Source organism: Ceratotherium simum, chromosome 6, assembly GCF_057802395.1.
Source record: "Ceratotherium simum simum isolate JZ-2026a chromosome 6, ASM5780239v1, whole genome shotgun sequence".
In the NCBI taxonomy this organism is placed as follows: Eukaryota; Metazoa; Chordata; class Mammalia; order Perissodactyla; family Rhinocerotidae; genus Ceratotherium; species Ceratotherium simum.
In genome coordinates, this window is record NC_141905.1 from 31,788,394 (window position 1) to 31,811,358 (window position 22,965).

The following is a 22,965-nucleotide window of genomic DNA, read 5'->3' on the forward strand; positions in this document are numbered from 1 at the left end:
CGTACACAGAAGTGGAGGTGGCCTGGGCACTCTTGGGCCGACATGGACAGACAGGCTGATCCAGCAAACCCTCTACAAGGCTGGTTTGCGGCAAGAACTGGAAACACTGGGCTGCCCGAGGGCCCAGGGCCTCTCCTAGGGACTCCAAGGACGCCCCACCCACTGGCTGAGGGGTGCGTGGGGCCACTCACCGCTTGGAGAAGGCACAGGTTGTCACGGAGGGAAGCCAGCACGCCAATGAAAGAGACGATGAACATGATGACCCCCAGGAGGATGAGGATGATGGCCGGGGCCAGAAAGGCACTTTCGAGGGTTTTGTATTTCTGCCGCTCAACCTCTGCGTAGATCCCCACCGACAGGACCAGGGCCCCAATCAGCTAGCAAGAAAGCAGGCAGTGAGAGAGGAGAAGGACTGGCAGTCACTTGATTTTCCTACAAAGAGTTTGTTTGGGGCCTATGCTGCCTGCCACTGGCAGTCTCACCTCAGACGACCCCATATGAGGGAAAATGTTATGGACTGAATTGTATTCCACAAAATTCATATGCTGAAGTCCTAACCCCTAGTACTTCAGAATGTGACTATATTTGGAGATAGAGCCTTTAAAGAGGTCATTAAGTTAAAATGAGGTCATATGAGTGGGCCTTAACCCAACATGACTGTTGTCCTTATAAGAAGAGATTAGGACACAGACAAACACAGAGGGAAGACCACGTGAAGACACAGGGAGAAACCACACACCCTACAAACCAAAGAGAGAGGCCTCAGAAGAAACCAACTCTGCCAACACCTTGATCTTGAACTTCCAGCCTCCAGAACTATCAGACAATAAATGTCTGTTGTTTAAGCCACCCAATCTGTGGTATCTCGTTATGGCAGCCCAAGCAAACTAATACAGACCCTACTTGGAAATGCTGCTTTAGAGGAACATACCGGTGAGTCAGGAGAAATGCCACTGGTTAGAGGGTCAGAGAACCTGAGTTCGGGTCCCAGCTCTGCCACTTGCTAACCCTGGGCCTTGGACAGGCATCTGACCACACGAGTCTGTGTTCTCATCTGAAAAATGGGTATGAACACACTCGTTTCTGCCCTGCTCGCCCCACAGGTTTTTGCCAGGCTTTGGTGAGATAAGCAAAGTGGAAACGTTATAAACCTGCAAAGCACAGGCCACTGGGACGCATGTTACACAGGCAGGTCCCCAAAGGACACTTCAGTACTGCTCAGAGGGACAGGCATTTCACACAGCACCATAAACACAGAATTTATTTTCAGGATGACCATCGGGAAGGCCAAAGGTTGGAACAGGAAGAATTTTGAGGGGATCTATAAGTCGAATTCCTCATTATCAACTTTCCTAACTGTTGAAAGATGACCACTATCACACCCATTAGAAAAAACAGGCAACAAAGCCCTTGGAGAACCCCTTTCTTCTCTCAGCCTGAAAACTTTCATATTAAATCTTCAGGGAGCTTTATCAGCTGACACCACCCCCAACCCTCAGACGAGTCTAGGGCTACACTGCCACATCACCCTTGGATTTCACAACAGTGTCCAAACTGGCTCCCTTCAGCCCATTCTCCACACCAGAGTAACCAGGTAAAACCTAATCAGAGCAGGCTGGTTCTCTGTGCACCAAGAGTGAAAGCCACAACCCTAATCACAGCCAGAGGCCCACGTGACCCATCTGACCTCACCTCTCACATCCCCCTCTCCTTCGCTCTGCTTTAGCTGCACAGGGCTCCTCACTACTGGTCGAACACACTAAGTGTGCCACCCCAGGGCCTTTGCACAGGCTGTTCCCACTGCCTGGAATGCTCTTCCTCCTGACATCCAGATGGCTCACTCCCTCGCCTCCTTCTTGTCTTTGCTCAACTGTCACCTGCTCAGCAAGGGGCCATCTTACTTAAAAGTAGGAAGTTCCTGGGCCAGCCCCGGTGGCCTAGTGGTTAATTTCAGCACACTCTGCTTCCTCAGCCATGGTTTGGTTCCCAGGCACAGACCTACATCACTCATCTGTCAATGGCCATGCTGTGGTGGAGGCTCACACGAAAAAAAAGAGGAAGATTGGCAGCAGATGTTAGCTCAGGGCGAATCTTCCTCAGCAAAAAGGGAAAAAAATAAAAATAAAAATAAATAAAAGTAGAAAGTTCCTTCCCCTGAAACTCCCAATTCCATTTTCCTGTTTTATTTTTCTCCTTTGCACTTACCAGTATAACAAACTACCTTTTGTCCTTTTATTTTTTAATGGTTTGTCTTCCCCATAAGAATATAAGCTCTATGCCAGGAGGGATTTTCCAACTATTTCAGGCATCCCCAGCACCCAGAACAGTCCTGATGTTTAGGAAGTCCAATCGGCATTTACAGTCAATGTCTGCTGAATGGACACGAGCTGAGCCTCTCAACAGACCCCCTTGGGTTTGAGCCAACACCTCCATGATTCTGACCTTCCGGGCCACACGTTCCCGAGGGCAGCAACAAATCTTTAGAAACACTGGACTTCTCCACCGCGCAGAAGGCAGTGTGGGAGAGCAACCAGAACCTGGTGCTGTCAGCTAAGGTCCGAATAAAGGAAGTGAGGGATGATACAGACAAGATGTTGGCAAGATACGCCAGGAGCATAGCTACTCTTGAGCCAACATCCGGAACACCGAGGGGGCCGCCACTCCCGTTACTCACTGGCCCTTAGACTGGTCCTTAAACTGGCTATAATGTGCCCTCAAAGTACGTTGCCTTGACTTCCTTCTAAAGAGCCCCGAGACTGTCCTGGGCAAAGGGGGGGTGCCTGCTCCCCCTAAGCTCTGACAAGTGGTGGGGATGCCAAAAGTCAGACAGACCAAGCAGACTTAGAAACACCAGATGACAGAGGATTACCAGGGAGCCATCTCCCTCGGGCCCAGCGCTTGGCTGTATTTCACGGCTAAGCGCCATGCCCTTAGTCTGAAAAGATAATCTGGGATTACTGAGATCCACCTCCCCACCCCCAGTCTAAAAGGAACACATTTCCAGTCAGTACACACTGGCCAGGACGTGCTAGAGGCACTGACAAACTCTGCCATGAGCCACTTACTGACAAGTTGGCCATATCGGGAAAACCATGAGTGAAATGATGTCATCAAAAATACCCACTTGGGTAAATTTTAAAATTTATAAGGCAGGACACACACACACACACACACACACACTCACACTCATACACACAGCTGTCTACAGTGACCACAGGAAATAAAATCTACCTTTGATAGAGAAAGATTAACCAGAGGCTACCAGGTCAGTTCACGCTCCAAAACCCAGAACTTGGTGAGATCATTGTTCAAGGCGACCTAAGCCCCATGGGTCCTCTGAGAACTAGGGCTAGCAGCTTTAAAAGCCAAATCCTCCCCCCGCCAGCCCCTTCTGAGTTATTGCACTTATAAGGAATTGCTCACTCAACCCTAAACATGAACCCGACACAGAGCACAGAGACCCCTCCACCCCAGGCCTGAGGATTATGAGAACAGAGCCGTCTCACAGAGAAGTGAAGTCTTCAGAGCCCGGGAGGGAGGTGAACTAAATACGCAAGGATGCCGTGTACTTGAGGGCAACACAGGGGGTTTTATCTTCTATCTTGATGAAAAATGTGCTTCTCATGCTGTCACTGAGCCAACAAGATAACACCTTAATATTTTCAGAATTGATTCCATATACTTTTGAGAGTTCTATGCTTCCTGTTGTTTAAAAAAAAAACAAAAAACCTTCTCAGGCAGGATGGACACGGGCCCTGACGTCTTCCCATAGCCCTAGCCTCCCCCTTCATCATCCCCGCCCAAGGCTATGCTTCTGGATTAAGGTACCCTGCTTTGGAAACCATCTCCAAAACACCAGAGCTGTCCTTGGCCCCAATTCCGAGCAGCACTGACCCCAGTCCTCCCCACGAAGGCAGTCAGTGGCTTCTTCTATTTTTACAAGCTCCCCAGAGCCCCAGGGACCCACTCCAGAACAGCCTTGCTGGCAGGAAACAAAACTTCCTTTGGTCTGATCTCCCTTCCATTGCAAAGCATTGCATTTTCCTTGCTAGTCAGCCTTGCAACATTTCCAAACCACTAAAGCCATAGGGAAAGCTACCGTGGCAAATACCAAGGCAAGCCTCCCGACTCCCCCACCACTGTGTACCGAGCCGTCGCAGGCCCGTTTCTCCTGGTCCAACCAGATGTGCTGCCACCCCAGGCTCTGAGCAGCCTGGCAAGCAACCCTTGAGGCGGCTCCCCACACAGCACATGCTGATCTGGGCTCCTTGTTCAAGTGCTCGCGGGGCAGTGGGCATGGGGAAAGGCCGGCGTAACCCTTCCCAGGAACTTCAAGATTTCCAAATGATATTTACTTCTCTGATGACATCAGTTTATGTTTCCATCTGAGCACAAAATTAACTGTTGATGCCAGCATGCAATCCCATCTGCTCTTCTCTGCTAATTATAGCCTTTTACCAGGCGGCCGGCCACTCCAGTGCAGGAAGCAAATGGCCCATTTGTCAAGCGGGACAGCTTCAGCTAAACAGTACTGGGGGCGGGGGGCACACAGCCATGCCCATTTGGGGCCAAAGAGAGAAAGAATATGCTGCTGGCAGCCCACGGACCAGGCCCAAATCTCCAAGCTTTGCAAGCCATGTAGCACCTTCAACAGGCTGCACAGGAGCCCTGTTGCCCAGATGAAAGGGGCCTGAACATCCCCTGAGCCCTGCAGCATGGGACCCAGCTTCCTCCTCTGCAGGGAGAGGCCTAGCTCCACGCAGCTGCTGGGAAGCAGGAGGCCTGTGAGGCATTCCAGCACCTGTGTCTCCTCCTTCAGGAAGCATCTGGTCACTGGTCCCCACCAGCTCACCCCCGGCTGGGGCAAGTCTGCACTTTGAGGGGACCTGCAAGGCCCATTTTCACTCCAAAAAGCACACACCAGGTATCTATTGTGTTCAAGGCCCTGGGGTCACAAGACTAGATACAGGGGAAGACTGGGGGAGGGAGATTAAGAGAGGCTAGAAATGACTCCCACAGTCCTACAGATAGAATTCAGGGGGTCTCTGAACTGGGGTTGGAGAAAAAAGTCACATCTTCTGTTAACCTCTAACTGAAATGTTTCTGGCACAAAAAAGGCGAAGAACCCCTGGCTATGGGAAGCAAGCTGTAATTCCCATCATGGAGAGGTACAGAGGGCTCTGGGAATTCGAACAAAAGTAAGGGGGAGAGAGGGAATGTCAGAAAATCAGGATGGGCTTCCTGGAGGAGCTGGCATTTCCTTGAGGGCCCCACAAACTGCTCCATTCTGAAACTATCTCATGGGGCACTTGAGGCTCCAGGACTCTCTGTTGGGCTCAAACAAAACACTTTTCTGAGTTTCTAGCTTGAAAGGATGTGGGGAGTAGCTCAACTCCAAGGCCTGAGAGAGATTTTAAATAAGACTGGGGACAGGGCCCCTGCTTCCGGCTGAGAACCCCTGGACTTTGCATCCATCAGCCATTCTGCCCCAGGCCAACCCCGCCTGGCCCTGGGCCGAGCCTGCCCCACAGACAGCCACCTCCTCCTCAGCACGCTCTGTACCAGCTTCTCCCCTGTGCAGACCAGGCTGCTGGAAGGGGCAGTAGAGGCAGGACAAGAGACGCGAGTTGGCATTCTGGGCCTCCGTCTATTAGCCCGGTGCCCTTGGCCATGTCACTTCTCTTTGGGCCTCATTTTTCACCTGTAAAATAGTCAAACCTGCTGCCATTTATAGAGGATCCTGCCACACCAGCATCCTGCAAAGGGCTACACCTGCATCATCTCCCTTACCCCTCACATCCCCTCACATCCCACAAACGACCAGCCTCACCTTACAGAGCAGGCTGAACAAGACTGAGCGACACAGAACACACGAGAGGCAGAGTCAGGATTCATGACCAAAACCTGTCTGTCTGGCCTGCCAGTTAAGTCTTCCAGACAGGGTTTTCACAAAGACCTGGGAGACAAGTGGTCTGAAATGTTTTGCAAAATACAAAAGTGCCAATAGCAGAGCAGCACTGCCCACAGAACTTCTGTGATGACGCTAACGTCCGGTACCGTAGACACGAGGCATGTGTGGCTGGCAAGCTCTTGAAATGTGGCTTGTGTGCCTGAGGAACTGAATTTTGAACTTGATTTCATTTCAAATTTAAATTTAAACTTGACCGCGTGCAGCTAGTGGCCACCGTATTGGACAGCACAGCTCTAGAGCGTCTCTCATTGGTTGCTGGCCCTGTCTACTCTCGCGTGGCTCCTTTCAGAAGGTAGAGACCACCCTTATTAAAAAATCATGTGCCCAAAGATCTGAACAGACATTTCTCCACAGAAGATATACAGATGGCCAACAGACACATGAAAAGATGTTCAAAATCATTAACTATCAGGGAAATGCAAATCAAAACTACAATGAGATATCCCCTCACGCCCGTCAGAATGGCTATAATTAACAAGACAGGAAACAACATGTGTTGGAGAGGATGCGGAGAGAAGGGAACTCTCATACACTGCTGGTGGGAGTGCAAACTGGTGCAGCCACTATGGAAAACAGTATGGAGATTCCTCAAAAAATCAAGGATAGAACTACCATATGATCCAGCTATTCCACTGTTGGGTATTTATCCAAAGAACTTGAAAACACCAATTTGCAAAGGTACATGCACCCCTGTGTTCATTGCAGCGTTATTCACAATAGCCAAGACTTGGAAGCAACCTAAGTGCCCATCAAGGGACAAATGGATAAAGAAGCTGTGGTATATATACACAATGGAATACTACTCAGCCATAAGAAACGATGAAATCCAGCCATTTGTGACAACATGGATGGACATTGAGGGTATAATGCAAAGTGAAATAAGTCAGAGGGAGAAGGTCAAATACTGTATGGTTTCCTTCATTAAGTAGTAGATAATAACAACAATAAACAAACACATAGGGACAGAGATTGGATTGGTGGTTACCAGAGGGGAAAGGGGGAGGGAGGAGGGTGAAAGGGATAATTTGGTACATGTGTGTGGTGATGGGTTGTAATTAGTATTTTGGTGGTGAACATGATGTAATCTATGCAGAAATAGAAGTACAATGATGTACACCTGAAATTTTTACAATGTTATAAACCAATGTTACTGCAATAAACAAAAAATTAAAAAACAAAAAAAACAAAACAAAACAAAACAAAAAAAATCATGTGCCCTAATCATCCGCCCCACTAGCTAGAGAAGGTCAATTAATATTCACCGACTTCATTCAGAAAACAATCTCTTCTACCCATGTGCCCCAAGAAAGCCCAGTTCCTGTTGTCTCAGTCCTCTTGCCTCTAAGAAAAGCAGGGCAGACCACATCCAGAAGGCCCTGGCGGTGCCCCCAACCCAAACTGATAGCAGGCCCATTCTGTCTCCCCCGGAGAGCACCAGACCCACCTCCAGGACCACTGGGCAATATTCTAAGCTCTGGGGCCCCGGATGTTGGTGCCCCTGACCTGGCCCCAGCCCTAACTCCAGGCAGCCAGTGCTTGAGGAATGGGGCTCCTCTCAACCCCAAATCAAAGCCAGCCCTTGGGAAAGCAGCAGAAGCTGCCTCCTACAGCCAGCAAAGGAGCCAGTCCCCGGTCTTTGTCACTGGTACTTTGCAGTCACCTCTGCCTTGACCCTGGACTTCTTTCTAAAAAACTGGACAGCAAGTACAGAGATCTTGGTTAATTGCAATCCTTGGCCCAGGACATTCTCTGACACAGGCTGCTTTTGTTTGTAACATAATATACACCATTTATTAACCAGTCTTTCTGTCCCCACTGATCTGCTGTGGCCTCACTGTCATACACTCAGATTCCACATATGCCTAGGTCTGTTTCTGGCTCCCTGTCTCTTCCATCGGTCAATTTGTCTATCCCTAAATAAACCTCCCTCTCGCAGTGACTGTAGCTTTATAACACATCTTGGCACCTGGCAGGTGAAGCCCCTCCCTCCTGTCTCCTTCAGAAGTATCCTGGATATTCTCAGACCTTGACTCTTCCACATACATTTTAGAATCATCTTATCAGGTTCCAGAAGCAAACCTGTTGAGGTCTGACCAGAACCGCATCCCTTTGGGGAGAATTGACATCTTTAGTGGGTCTTCCTGCCCATAAGCCTGGTTTATCCCTTCTTCATCTATATCTTCTTTAATATGACTTTTCTAATAATAGTGCTCCCTACCTCCCTCAACCTTTTCCATGGCTGTCGGGGCAGAGCTGAGGAAAGATTTCTGGAAGTATTTCCCAGGCCTGCCTGATCAGACTCTCCAGCTAGGTCCAGGGGTGGAAAACAAACCTCTCTAGGAAGCAAAGTGGGCACACCAGTCTGTTTTGCTACCCGTCCTGCCACCAGTGGTTATGGAAACCTGATTTAAAAGACTCTCATACGCACACAGCACATTCCAGGCTGTGAAAGAGCTAAGCTGGGAGGTTTGCAAGCCTCAGCTGTTTAACCTAGCCAGGGCAGAGTGGAATTTCTAATCAAGAACCACCACAAACATATAAAGCACTGGGAGTAAGAGCCGACCCAGCCTGGACTCCCCTTAGCAAGAGTTCGGGGGCAGACAGGCAGGAAGTGGCACAACAAATAACTGATCAGGATATTCTGAGATAAGAGGCAGAGCAATTACTCCTCCTGGGAAATCAGAGAAGGCCCATCGGAGCTGAGCCTTGAAGGATGCACAGGACTTTGACTGCATACCACTGGACCCTCCATGAGCACAGGGAGTGGCCCCATATATCTGTTGGAGGAATGAATCTGAGAAACGATATTGCTGCAGAAGCCTATGAGCCCAGAAAAGAAACTCTGGTGATCCCATTCTAGAACAGAGCCTTCCAAAGCTTAAGGATAAGAGTGACTCGTGGTTAATCTGAAAACCATGGAAACAGCCAAGGGAAGAAGAGCCAAAAGTAAATCATCTCCACCCAACACACTACTCTCCTGGTTTTCTTTTCCCCTCCCTCTCTGGACCTCTTCCTCTCTCTCCATCCATTCCATTCCGCACACCCCGCCCCCCCACTTCCATGTGTCTGAACCGAGAGAGTCAGAACCAGCCTCCCTGGGCTGTGTTCTCACGCATCTGGGTGATTATCTTCCCAGACCTCAGCCCTAGGTAGGCTCCAGGCCAGCCCCCAGGCCAGGCTGACTCATTAGCCAGAGGCCATTCAGAACAAAAGCCAGTGTTCTCAGGAATGCTCCCTGGACTTGGTGGCCCTGGCAATGGGGACAGGAAGTCCTCCAGCTCAGGCCACTGCTGGCCATGCCCTAGGCCTAGGGTTGGAGCTCTAGCTGAGAGGCTAGGAATGGGGAATGGACCCTGGGATTCTGGGATATGGGCTTGGGGACCCTAGGGGTGAAGAGCTATGCAGGGTGGGTGTGGGGGGTGCTTCCCGCTGGGGTAACCACTCAGGAGTGCACCCTCTGCCTCCTTCCTCTGGCCCACGAGTGCCTTCCCCTGCAGCCCGCAGCACCCAGTCGGCTAAGGCTCCACCACTCATAGCTGCAGGCCACCAGCAGCAGTGGGTAAGATGGCCCAGGTCTCTCTCTCTCTCCTCTCAGACCCGTTAAAAGGAGACACCGACTCACAGAGGTGACAAGCTGGCTTTGTCCTAGACAATGGCCTCCAGTTCAAATCCCAGCCTTTCAGAGCACACATGTATCCCCAGGAGCTAGGCCAGGCATCTCTCCTTCTTCCACCGGCCTGGGGCCTTTCCCAGAGACAGCATGGGAGTTATTCCCACGGGGCCCAAATGAGGGCAAGAGGAGGTTCAGGGATGGGGTGTGGGGAGGAGGGCGCGCCCTGTGCTCTCTCCTCTCCCTGATCCTCTGGGCTGCTGAGAGGAGAATCTGCACTACAGAAGGGAGCCGCCTGAAGGGAGCTGGCAATGGGGGAGCGGGCAGTGGGGGACGGGGAGCGGGCAATGGGGGGACAGGGCGGTGGGCGGGAGGCAGTGGGGGGAGCGGGCAGTGGGGGGACAGGGTGGTGGGCGGGAGGCAGCGGGGGAGCGGGCAGTCGGGGACAGGGCGGTGGGCGGGAGGCAGCGGGGAGCGGGCAGTGGGGGGACAGGGTAGTTGGGGGAGGCAGTGGGGAGCGGGCAGTGGGGGGACAGGGTGGTGGGCGGGAGGCAGCGGGGGGAGCGGGCAGTGGGGGGACAGGGTAGTTGGCGGGAGGCAGCGGGGGGAGCAGGCAGTGGGCCAGGGAGGAGGCAGGAAGAAATGAAGGACATTTCAGCAGCAGGTGCAGAGAGCAGTAAGGACGAGCATTTCCTAGGGGACACCTGGCTGAGTTGGGCATCTATAAAGGGCTGTTTCTACACGACTGTGGTAACGATAGGGCTCACTAAGTGTTTCATGTTTCTTGCTTTTTAAGTTAGATGTAGTTTTATATCTAAGAAAAAATGAATCAGATTGCTTTTTATATATATGTGGTCCTTGGTTCATTCTTTCCCTCTTGGCACAAAATCCCCCATCTGAAGTGAGCCCTTTGCCCTAAACTAGGGTTGGAAGGTAGAGAAGCAATCAGACCACAAGTGTCAGCACCTGGCATGTGGAGGGCCTTACAGAATATAAAGTGCCCCCTCCAAGGGCTCATGACTCCACAGGGGCAAAGGGCAAAGGAGGCAGCACCCTATGTTGGAATCAGCACTGCAGGGGCGTGGGAGCCCTGGACTGTAATCCCAGCTCTGTCACTAGCTCCCATGCGACTTTGGGCAAGTCTCTTCCCCAAAAGGGAGGGGGTTGGCCAAGACAACGCCTAGGATCCCTTCACTACTCCCGGAGTCCCTGGAAACTTATGCCCAGACAGTCCCTCCTAGAACCCTGGCCATCAGCAGACCGTGGGCAGCCGTGAGTCTTCTCTCCTCAGTCCCCCTCCGTAGCTCTGCCTCTGCTTTCCTACCTAATCCAGGATGTCACACTTCTGCATGAGAAAGGCCATACAGGGGACAGAGATGCCCTTCCCAGCCCTGCCTCAATCAAGGCACACACCCACAGCCCTGGCTCCCACAGCAGCCGTGGGAAGCAGACCAACTGTTTTTTGGAAATAATGAAGGCAAAAAGGGCTAATATCCACGCTCCAAAGCTCAGCTCAAAGTCCTCCTCCCCTGGGAAGCCTTCCTGGATCACCCCGGCTATAGGGATCTCTCTCCACTTCTGATCACCTACGAAGTCAACAACGGAGAGCCCACAATGGTACTGATATTTATAGTATTAACTACACCCCTTGAACAGATAATTCCAGGTATTTATTACCTATCGTACGCAGGGCATGGTGGCAGGACCCAACACCACACATAACCCCTCCGACCTCAACAACTTCACAGTCTGCACATAGTATGCAAATACGTTGGTCCCAGAAATTCACAGAAGTTTGGTGGCTTAGCTCCCAGACCACACTGTCCCCAGAGAAGCCACACGGAAAGTGGTCAGGGCCCAAGCCCGTTCACAGTGGCCTAACAAACCACAGTGCCCCTGAAACAAGACACCACGCGGAAGTTCCCTGCCCCCAGCAGGTGCTCAGTAAACGTGACTTCTCCCTCCCTGGGAAAGGTGGTGCTGTTGTAACGCTGACATTTCAAGACTCATATCAGATGCCAGAAACCATTTCCCCTTTAGGGGCACTTTGGTCCAAGGATAATTCAGGCGAAGGGGAGTCCCTATTCTCTATTCCCAAGCAGCACTCACTGATTCAACATACAAGTATTAAGTGCCTAATATGTACCAGGCACTGGGAATAGAAAGATAGACCTCATTTCTGCCCTCAAGGAGCTCAGTCTGCTAAGCTGCACACCAACAAATGCAGCAGAGCTGGGGAAACATTGGGGTAGACATAACTGAGGGTACAGAGGGGCCAGACAGGAGGAGACACTAAATCATGGGCAAGACTGGTGAGATCAAGGCAGGCTTCCCAGAGGAGGTGATGTTTGAACTAAGGTCATTTAATGAATGTAATGGACAAGCAAGAATTCTTGAAGGGGACAGGAAGTTTTAGATGCCCATGAAGGTGCCATGGGAACAGCCAGTCAGCATAGCTGGAGCCAAGGACAGGCAGATGTGGGTGGGGAGGAGGCCAGGGAAGCTGGCAGAAGCTGGACCACCAAGGCCAGGTCCCTCAGATTAAACCAAAAAGCTTATTCATTCATTCAACATCTCTTTACTGAGAGGTTGTTTAACCCAACGGTTCTCACAGTTTTTGGTCTCAGGACTCCTTTCCACTCTTAAAAACTTCTTTCTTTTTTTTTTTTTTTTGAGGAAGATTGGCCCTGCACCTACATCTGTTGCCAATCTTCCTCTTTTTCTTTTTTCTCCCCAAAGCCCCAGTACATATTTGTGTATCATAGTTGTAGAGTTGTGGCTCTTCTATGTGCAACACCACCTCAGCGTGGCAGGTAGTACTTAACAGTACCACAGCAGTGAGTAGGTCCACGCCTGGGATCCGAACCAGTGAACCCCGGGCCGTCAAAGTGGAATGCGTGCACTTAACCACTATGCCACCGGGCTGGCCCCCTCCTAGAAAATTTTGAGGACCCTAGAGCTTTTGCTTTATGGATGATAGCATATCTATCAATTATTTACTATATAAGAAATTAAAACAGACATTTTAAATATTTAACTCCTTTAGAAATAACAATAATAGATTTACATATTAACATAAATAGTATATTTTTTATTAAAAATTTTCCAAAAAAAAACCAAATTGAGAAGAGTAGCTTTCCATTCTTGCAAACGTTAATATTTTAACAGCTATTTAACAGCTGACGGGAAGACAGCTGGATTCCCATAGCCGTTCCTCCATCAGTCTGTAGCCCCGTGACCATCACATGCCCTCAAATACCCCACTGTGCACTCCTGAGAGATGAGAATGGGAAAGACAAATAACATCTCAGTATTATGATGAAAATGGCTTTTTGACTTCTGGACCCTTGAAAGGGTCCCCCCAAGGAGCCCTGGAGCACACTTTGAGAGCAGCTGTTTTAGGAAGGGGGGGAGGGGGAGGGAGCACAGCTGTAGCAGCAAACCAAACATCAACATCCCAGCTCTGGTGGAGCTAGTTAGGGAGAAACAAACAAGAAAAACACATAGTCTGTCATGGTCATAAGTGCTATGGAGGAAAAAACAGGAAAGGAGGCCAGGGAGGCTGGGGGAGGAGGCTGTCATTTCAAGTAGCCTAGCCAGGAAAGTGACATTTGAGCCAAGACTTGAAAGAGGGAATGCCTCTCTACCATCCACGTGGTAGACAATATGGACGAATGTCCAAGCAGCTACCAAGACCCTGGAATGTGCCCGTGTGTTCAAGGAATCGCTACTACAGCGAGACAGAGGGGGAGTGTAGGACATGAGGTGACAGGGCAGGGGCAGGGCGCGGCAGACCAGGCGGAGACTTTCAAGCTGTGGAGAGGACTCTGACTTTGGCTATGACTGGGTGGGAGGCACTACAAGTTTGTAGAGTGATCCGATCTTTGATTTTTAAATGTCACTCCGCCTGCTGTGCTGAGAGCAGACCGGGGGATGGAGGTGGGAGGGAGAGCAGTCAGGAATCTACCACAAGGTGACGTGGTGGCCCGGACCCGGGCGGGCAAGTGAAGGGGGCGAGAAGCGGGCAGACTCAATGCATTCTGAGGTTGGAATAGGGAAATCACTGAAATAATTTAAGCAGGGGAGTCACATGCTCAGATTTGCTTTCCAAACAGAATATTCACACAGCCCAAAGTGTCACCTCACAGCTTAGGCATTTGTTATCATGAAGAAATGTATGTTTACAATGAAGGGAGCTGATGGTCAAGCTTGGCAGGTCCAGCAGTGGGGTGGCCGGACATCATGTGCCTCCTAACATGGTATCCCGGGCCTCCCACCACATCCCCTGTGCACTCATGCAGGAAACGTGTGGCCCGAACCCAATGACGAGGAAACCGTGAAGCAGATCCAGAACACTGATGTTCTGCGGGTCAACAGGCCTGGAGGATTCAAAGGAACCAAAAGCAGTGAGGAGAGTCTAGATTGGGGGAGATTCAGGAGACACGTCACAGCCAGAACAACGTGTGAGCTCTGAGTGTGTTCCGGATTGGGTAAAATATCCACCACAAAGGACATTGGGGAATGACTGGGGAAATCTGGACATGGACTACATAGACGATGCTTTATTTAATGGTGATTTTTTTTCAGATGGACAATGGCAGCGTGTGGGAGAATGCCCTTTTTGGAAAGCTGAATGCTGGGGTATCGAAGGGTGACGTCACAATGGCTGCAGCTTCCTTTCAGCTGAGTTGGCCAAAAAAGAACTGTTGTATTTATTGAGAGAGAGATGAGGGAGAGAGATGTGGAGAGATGTTAGGACAAGCTGTTAACAATCAGTAACTCAAAGGCGTGCAGGTGTTCCTTGAACTCTTTCAACTTTTCTGTGGGTTTAAAATTTTTTTTTAAAAAGTCCATTTCCCCTATCGCAGCGTGATTATCACCTCCTGATTTAGGGCTCTCCATCTTGCATGAGAGAAGGGGCCTCTCCCGGCCTCACCCCAAACACACCCCAAGCATCGGAGCCCAGGAACAAAGAGGCTCTGCCCCACACCTCCCAGAGCACACTGACTTCCGGAAAGCCGGCTCGGCACGCACATACTGGTGGTTTGCAAACAGAGCGTCTATGACCCAGCAACACCAGGGCAGCTCTTTAGAGCATCTTCCCCCAGCGCCTGGCACAGGGCCCATCGTGTGCAGGTGGTGATAATGGGTGGGCTCTCAGGGAGTCCCAGTCTGGCTTCCAGCCACCGACCGGCTCTCCTTCTAATGCCAAGAGGCTTTGAGAGGGGCCCCGCAGCTCCACATCCTCTCCAGGACCAGCAAGTCTTTCCCTACCCGCTGTCTGAATTTCCTCTAAGCAACAAGAGGGTAAAGCCCTAGTAGGTCTTGGTGGATCAGGCAAATGCAGGCAAGTAACACACGACCGTCTTCCCCAGGATTCGAGAACATTCAGGGCCTCAGAGGTCACCCCTCATATTTTTGCTAAAATGAGATCCAATGCAATGCATGAACTGCGAGGCTGGATCCTGATTTTTTTTTAAACGCAGTGAGAAACATCTTAGGGACAACTGGAGAAGTTTTAATATGGACTTGGTATTTTCTCAGGCATGATAAGGGTGTTGTGGTTATAACCAAGAATGTTCTTTTTTTTAGGAGATGCATCCTGGAATATTTGGGGTGCACTGTCAAGATGTCTGAAACTTACTCTGGCATGGCCAAATGTTACAATTATTGGTTCTGGTTGGTGGGCATAGGAGTATTCATGGTATCATTCTTTCACCTTTTCTATGGTTTAATTTTTTTTACAATAAAAAAATTGAGAAAGCAAGCAAGATCCAAGTTCCATTTCTTCCAAGAGGAGGTCTGTTTACAGGTCCGAGGCTGCCTTTGGCCTGGGAAGTCGCAGTTGCCATAGCCAGGAGCCGACTCACCAGAGGCTCGGGGCGGGCAGCCTCCTCTGGCCTGGAATTAAAGCCCTAACCAGATGTTTCGCTAACTGTGAAGTGGGGCTAAACATAGGCTGTGATGGGAACCTACCTATTATACATCCAAGAAAGCCTACGAGAAAACAGGACCCCAAGGGCTCCCTGCGCATCGGGGAGAGACCTGGAGGAAGGGAGTCACTCATCACCTTCAGTCCCCTCCTCCTCTGCTTTAAGAAAATTAGGACAAGAGAAGACACACACATCACACCAACATCATGATGAAACCCCGGTGCTGGAAGTGCCAGCTGAGAGAGCAGGTAAAGGCCGCGGTGACCCACCGCTCCCTGAGGCTGGGCTGGTGTGACCCAGTAGAGAGCACAGGCCAGCTGAGGCACTCCACCTCTTAGGAGCTGTGCGACCTTGAACAGACCACTTCCCTCTCTGAGTGTCGGTTGCCTCTGCTGTTCAACAGGAATGGTAACACCTGCCCAGTGGCCACCTAGAGGACCCTGTGAGATGGGAAAACTCCTCTGTGAGCTCTAGGGCGCTATAACATGAGAACTGCCATTCTTTCTTTAAAAGTTAGCAGATACCAAGACTGTGTTAAGTGCCCACACCTGACCGGGAGGTGCCACTATTTTTCTTTAAATCGATAGATTTTTCTTACTAAAATAAATATGGCCCTGACCTAACCTAATCAATGTCTATGAAATTATAGATTTGGGTACCAATTATTTTCTTTAACACACATTACACTTAGTGCATATATATTAGATTTTAAAATGTTCCCCAGGACCTCCTAAAATCATCTTGTGGACCTAAGGACTAAGCAGATGGACGCTGTTCTGGCCCGACCCCCTTATTTTGCAGATGGGAATCTGAGGCCCAGACAGGGGCTGTCACTCCCACAAGGTCACATCAGTCTTCGGTCAGCAGCTGTGCCCGGGTCTCCAGACTCCCAGGCCAGTGCTCTCCCCCTGCAATCTGCCTGCCCTCATCAGGACCAAGAGTTCTCACATGCTGGCATAGCCTCTGTTTTGGAAGGACAGCGATGCTGGCTCCATTTCTGCCTTCCTGCAGCTCCTGAGAGCCCAGTGGGGACCTGGCCGTGGTTCCTTGTGCCACTTTGGGTCTGCTCCCTCCTTTCCCACAGAGGGTGTCAGTCAGCCCACCTGCCTGGGGGAGCCTAGGGCCCCTGTCCCGGGAAGCTGGTCCCCACTCCAGGGCCCTGGCTCCACTAGCAGAGCCTTGGGGAGAACCAGCAAGCCCCCATATGCCCAGGAAATGTTAGATGTGTGACTAAATGATGGAACCAATGAACAATCAAGCCATCCCCAAACAGCCCACCTCTCTAAAAGACGTCTTTCTCCCAGGGATGAGCACCTGGGACAGGAAGGCACTGCGAAGTTGACCAGAAGAGATAGTGAGGCATTGCATTCACTTGCCTGTTCCCTGACCTCTCTGGGCCTCCCTCCACCTTGGTGTAGAATGGGGCAATCACAGAGCTGCCTCTTAGGGTTGCTGGAGGATTCAATGAGAGAACATCTAGAAAACAACTCAGCTCAGAGCCCAGCAAACAGGAAAGGCCATTAATTGTTAGCTTTAGGAAGACAAAAGAGGAAGAAGCAGCAGACACAAGCAGACTAAACAGAGGCAGCAGGGGGCGGTTTCTAACTGTAATGGGGAAAGTTGTATTCCAAGCGAGGCGAGCACCGGGGGAGACCGCAGCGGAGAAGGAAGAGAGGCAAAGAGGTCCCACTCCTGTCTCAGGGACTGTGGGTCCCTGAACAACTCCTGTCCTCCCCTTGTTTCTGCTCAGATCACGAGTCCACTCTCCCTGAGGATGGGAAGAGGCAAGTGGCCGCCGCCGCCCCATGGGAGCCCAGAGCCCCACTCTCCACTGCTGACTAAGTGTCCCCGACTGGGCCTCCCGGGAGCCGCTGGCCTGCCCCACCCTGCACCATCACAAACGACTGCAGCTGTCCTGAGCACACAGCTAGGACTCAGTGAGTGCCAGCTTCTCAAAGGACAGAGACGGGGCAGGCCTCTCTGTCCCTCGGGCCCAGCAGAGGGCCAGGCGAACAGCAGTCCCAAGTTGGGGCTGAGCACAACTAAGCTAGAGGCGTGAACCGGGGTTCCTGCTGCCTGAGTTCTTTCCAGCCATGCAGTACAGGCCAGTCTGTGATAAGTCACACGTCAGGCCTCTGTCCCCAGGACCATTTACAGTGGGGACATCCACGTCCCAGCTGGAGAGGATGACACTGGGGTGAAATAACTGAGTAGTGCCCATGGTCCCCTCCCCTCTGAATGATGGATCTTGTCCCACTGGCCTCAGAGTTTTAGAACCTGAGGCTCTTGCTGTGTGGTCTGGTCTCACTTTCCTCCCTCTGAAAGGAAGGGGTTGCACCAGATGCCCTTCATGGCCCTTCGAAGTTCGGCCCAACTGGAATTCCAAGCCACATCCTAACTGCCCCAGTGATGGGTGACACTCCTGTTCTGAAAGGTTCTAAGGGAGTCCCAGATGTTTTACAGCCCGTGACAAGCAGTTTCAATTTAACTAGTTTCAGAACCCGGAAGTCCTTCCTGAGAGCTAACTCACATTCCCTTCTGTTTTAACCTCTTTCCATCAGGCTTTCCTTGCAGAGAGGAAGCCCCTAAGAAACCAGTTGTAGAGCACAGCCTTTGACCTGCGTGAGCAGACAGGGGACGAGTGGGGGCGGGGCCACGGGAGGAGCGGGGCCACTGGCCTCAGCTCTGCCAGCCTCCCTGTCTCCACCCCCATCTCCTCCTCAGTCTTCAGCATAGCCCACAGGAGGGAGAGGGAGTGTCAGGCTCCTGCTCAATGGGCCTCTCCCTAGTGAGGCAAGCTGGTGAAGCAGAAAGGGCTTGCATTAGTTTCCTGGAGCTGCCCTAAGAAATTATCAAAACTGGGTGACTTAAAACAACAGAAATGTATTCTCTCACAATTCTGGAGGCCAGAAGTCCGAAACCAAGGTGTGGCAAGGCCATGCTCCCTCCAGAGGCTCTAGGGGAAAATCGGCCCTTGCCTCGCCGAACTCAGGTGGCTCCCCGCGTTCCTTGGCTAGTCTGCCTCTGCATTCACATGGCCTTCCCCTCTGTGTGTCCATCTTCTCTTCTGTCTGTCTCAAAGCTCCCTCTGCCTTTCTCTTATAACGACACTTTCCATTCAATTTAAAACACTCAAGTGATCCAGGATGATTTCATCTCAAGATTCTGAACTTCATTTTTCCAAGATTCTGACCCTTTTTCCAAATAAGGTCATATTCCTAGGTTCTAGGACATGAACATATCTTTTGGGGGTGGGCACCATTCAACCCACCACAGAGCTCACCTGTCAGAGTCAGAAGTCAAGTCCCCATCCCTCCACTAACTGGCCACGAGCTCATCACCACGACCCCAAGCAAGTTCATCTCACCTATCTGGAACTGTCTCCCCACCACCTGAGGCACCTCTCCTACGGGGTCAGAGCTGCAGGTCGCTGATACTTGAGAGATCACAAACCAGCTTTCCAACATGATGCCTACACACCGGTAGTTCTCAAACTGGAGACATAATTAAAGGGGGAAACGTTATCACAGCTCACCCCCAAGTGTGTGAATCCCTCACTCAAGAAACTTAAGTCTGGTTCTGTAGAAACTTCTTCAAGTGACAAAGTTAACTACAGAGAGGTGTTGCCTTTAGAGCAGATAAAAGGATGTTGTAAAGATAGCCAATGGACAACAAAATTCTAGAACCGTGGACCCCACTCCCTCCTCTGACATATATCCCAGTCCCGGCCCAGCCTCTCACATGGTCTCCCACATCCCCAGGCTGGTGGTCTCCACACACCTCCCCCAGCCCTTCCAGACTGGGCCCTGCCAACCACCCCCCAATGCCCTCCCCCCTGGCTAGCTGGCTCTCTCCCTGGGAGGTGAGCCCCTCCCAGACGTGCACACTGACTGCCCCAGCCCACGGAGACTGTCCAGATTGTTGGTGAGGCGGGGAAAAGATTCAGCACATCACTCAGGATTCAGCTGGAGAGAAAGTCGGCTTGGAAACCGGGCCAGTCCCGTCAGAATTTCCTCATGGGTACCGCCATGAGCTGAAGTTTCCACTCCAGCTGCACGTTAGAATCATCAGGGGAAGTTTAAAAATTATAGGCGCCTGGGCCCCACCCCAGACCCACGGCATCAGCTCTGAGGATGGGGCTTGGACGTGTATCTTTGTAAAATCCTGCAGAGTGGGAGACCTCAAGCCATAGTCCAGGCCCGCTCGCCTAGAGTCCTGTCTTTTGACCTCAGCAAGTGAGCCAGCCTCAGAATTCGGTGCCAGCCTCAGAGGCCAGCCCCCCACTCCACTCCGCTTCAGCCAGGAGACTTCACCCCAATCTGTACGAGGTGGGTTGGGGTCCAGCACACTGCTCCATCTCTGGGCCCCCAGCGCCCAGCACACTGTTCGGCACGTGATGGGTGCACAGGACTGCCTGATCCCAAGCCCCTCCGCAGGGTCCCATGCTGCACCCAGCATAGCCGTCCTCTGGTAGGGGACAGGAAGGGCTTGGGGAGGCTGTGTGACTTGTCCCAGGCCACACGCCACACCCAGGGACGGGCTCCCCAGGAGGAAGGGGGAGGGCCCTGCACCCCGACCAGGCCGAGGCTGTTTTCCTTCTACCCTCTGGGCAAATATTTACTTCCCTGCCAGCCAAGATGCAAATGCCTCCGTTCATGAGAAAATCTCATTTGGAAAAAATTAAAACACGGCAGGTACCACTTCCGCTTCCACACTGAAAGAGCTCTTGTCTGGGGGGTGGATGCAAATGGTGGGTTGTGCTAGTTATGTGCCCTCCTAAGGCCTCAGTCTCCTCAGCTGTAAAATGGGACGCGTGCCCCTGTGCGCCTGCTCACAGGGTTGTTCTGAGGATCCGAAGAGGGGAAGCAAAGCACGGCGAGGCAGGTGTAAGACGGCGTCTCCTCCCGCGCCCCCCAGGGAGCTGCCGGGTCCTGCCAGGTGCTACCACCCCTCCAGGCATCTGTGCTAATGCTTATCACGCCACATGCTCCGCTAAGAGCCCTGGAGGCATCGCCCCATGCAAGCCTGGCCCTTGTGGGAGGTACAACCCCCTTTCCACAGACAAGGAAACCGAGGCACAGAGTCAGCTGTGACTTGCCCATGGTCACACAGCCAATCAGACCTGCTCCTCACCCATCAACCAAGAAGCGCTCGGTCTCCTAACCGGTTGCCTGATAAAGCTGGGCCTCCTCAGATTCTCCAGGTGCTGGGACCAGCCCTCAGAGCCTTGCAGGATACTTCTAGGACAGCCTGCCTGGGCCTGTGTGCCCATCACGTGACACTCAGACTCTGCTGGTGCCCCACTAAAGCCCAGGAACTAAGAAGTGGGAAAGACCCAACCCCTGGAAAATGCCACGTGCACCCCCAAGGTGTCAGACTTCTCGGTCCAAGGGCATGGCCACAGCCAGCTGCTCCAGGCAGGCAGAGCATCCCCAGCAGAAAGTAGCCTCCTCTGACAAGATGAATTCCAGAAGTTCTCCTCACATCTTATGTCCCAGCTCCCCCTGAGCTCTGCAAGGCTCCCCAGGTAAGTCTCCATCCTCCTGTGGACACCAGGCCCTACAGTGTGCTGGGTACTTTCATGTCTCTTATCTTGCAGGAGCCTCCCCACAGCTCTCTAGGGTATCCACAGATGAGAAGTCTGGGAGGCTCAGAGAGCTGGTCCTTTACCCAGGGGCACAGCAGAACCAGCACTTGACCTATGTCTCCAGATGACACTGCCATCAATCAGGTCCTGACAATTAAACTTCCCCTCTTGTTCACTTAGACCCCAAACTCCTCATATGATCAGGCCCCTGCCACCCTCTCCACCTACAGCATAGCTCTTATTAGGCTTCCTCATCTGCTTCAGCCATACTTGCCTACCTCAGGGCCTTTGCACTTACTGTTCCCTGTCTGCAGTGCTCTCTACAGGCTTTTTTTATGGCTGGCTCCTTCTCACCCTTTGAGCCTCAGCTGAAATGTCAATTCCTCATGAAGGCCTTCCTTGACCACACCTTCTAAAGTAGGAACTCCCATCTCTTCCCATTGGCTCCCTAATTTCCTCTTTAGCACCTATCACAAGTCATGTTTATTTCCTGGTCTGTCTTCCAAGGCCTGCACTAAGCCTGTCTTGTTCATAGTTGTTTCCTAGTAACTCTCACAGTGCCAGGCATACATAGCAGGCATCAAATAACTATTTGTTGACTGAATAAGCAAATGAACCATCCCCACCCTGGAGAGAATGGCAGGTCAAGACGACTCTCCCACCTTCCACTAAGATGTTGATTCAAACCCACTCACATCCAAAGGTTCTCTCTGGGAAAGGTGTATCTTTCCAATCTCTTGTGTCCCAGCTTGCCTAGAAGACAGCTCTCCCCTGTATGTGGAGCCAGCAGGTACAAAAATTTCATTATCAGTCCCTTATCTGATTTACTCTGAGCCCCACCCCAGGTTGGCATTGTGAGTCACCCCGAGAGAAGGGGCACTGGGCAGGGGAAGGAAGGAAGGCAGGTCGTTACTCCTGCTTCTCAGGAATAAACAAGCGAAGGGAGCGAGGTCCCAATCCAGGCCTCAACTTAAAACAATCCCTCTCGGACAGGAAGAAAGGGTATCACGCACAGAAGCCCAGACTAAGAACAAAGAAACTTTCTCAGCGTCTTAGTTTGCTCATCCAGAAAATGAGTGCGTCAAAGGTTCTCCAAACCCCTTCCAGAGCTGCCTTCCTGATTGTCTGGATGTTAGAGGCCCCGTGGCCAGGCTGGGGAGGGGGAGGACGTCTATGTGCCTGAGACCCCAGCCCAGTCCCCCTGCTTCCAGATCATCTCCGACAGCCTGTTAGCCACGGTGACCACTGCTCCAGTATGAAGGCAGCCTCACTCGCTGCTTGAGTTTCACTATTTTCTCTGTGAAATGCTTGCCTAGAACAAGAGGAAAACGGACCCGCCTGATGCATCAAGCACAATAAAAAGTTAAAGAAATAAAATAAGTACATATATGCACACGGAGATGTCCGAATGGGTGTTTACCGACATGTAACAGTGGTTCTCTCATGGTAGAATCTAAGGTGACTTTTACTGTCTTCACTGCACTTAACCTGAATTGCTTGAAATTCCTGTTTACTATATGCACATATTATTTTCACAAAAACAATAAGGCTCTCTTCAACAGTTAGAAATTCCTGCAGGAAACCAAATCTACCTTCTTCTCCATCTGGCTTCATCTAGTACTTAACTGAGAGGCCAGGTATCTGGCTCCTTCCAGATGAGCTGTCCTCCACCCACACCCTGAGCCCTGACACCAGGGAGGGACCACAGCGGGGGGGCGGGGGGGGGGACAGAGGGATGGGGAGCAGAGAGGGGAGAAGGGGGGGAGGCTGGTAAAGCTGACGGTGACCCAGTGAAGAAACTGGACTCAGGCAACCTGGGTCCTGGTCTCGGTCTGTCACTAACTTGCTGTGGAGTCTCAAGTGA

At 51.5% G+C, this 22,965-nt stretch overlaps 1 protein-coding gene across 2 annotated transcripts in view; it reads right to left on the minus strand.

Annotated features, from left to right (window-relative positions):
• Positions 1-22,965, minus strand: part of TSPAN15 (tetraspanin 15) — a 52,861-nt gene that overhangs the window by 24,567 nt on the left and 5,329 nt on the right. Inside the window, exon 2 of one of the 2 annotated variants that reach the window (XM_004427037.2) lies at positions 192-377. The exons of the other annotated variant lie outside the window; for it this stretch is intronic. Coding sequence (XP_004427094.1) covers positions 192-377 — 186 coding nt within the window. The remainder of the gene's footprint in view (positions 1-191; positions 378-22,965) is intronic. 2 annotated transcript variants of the gene reach the window in all.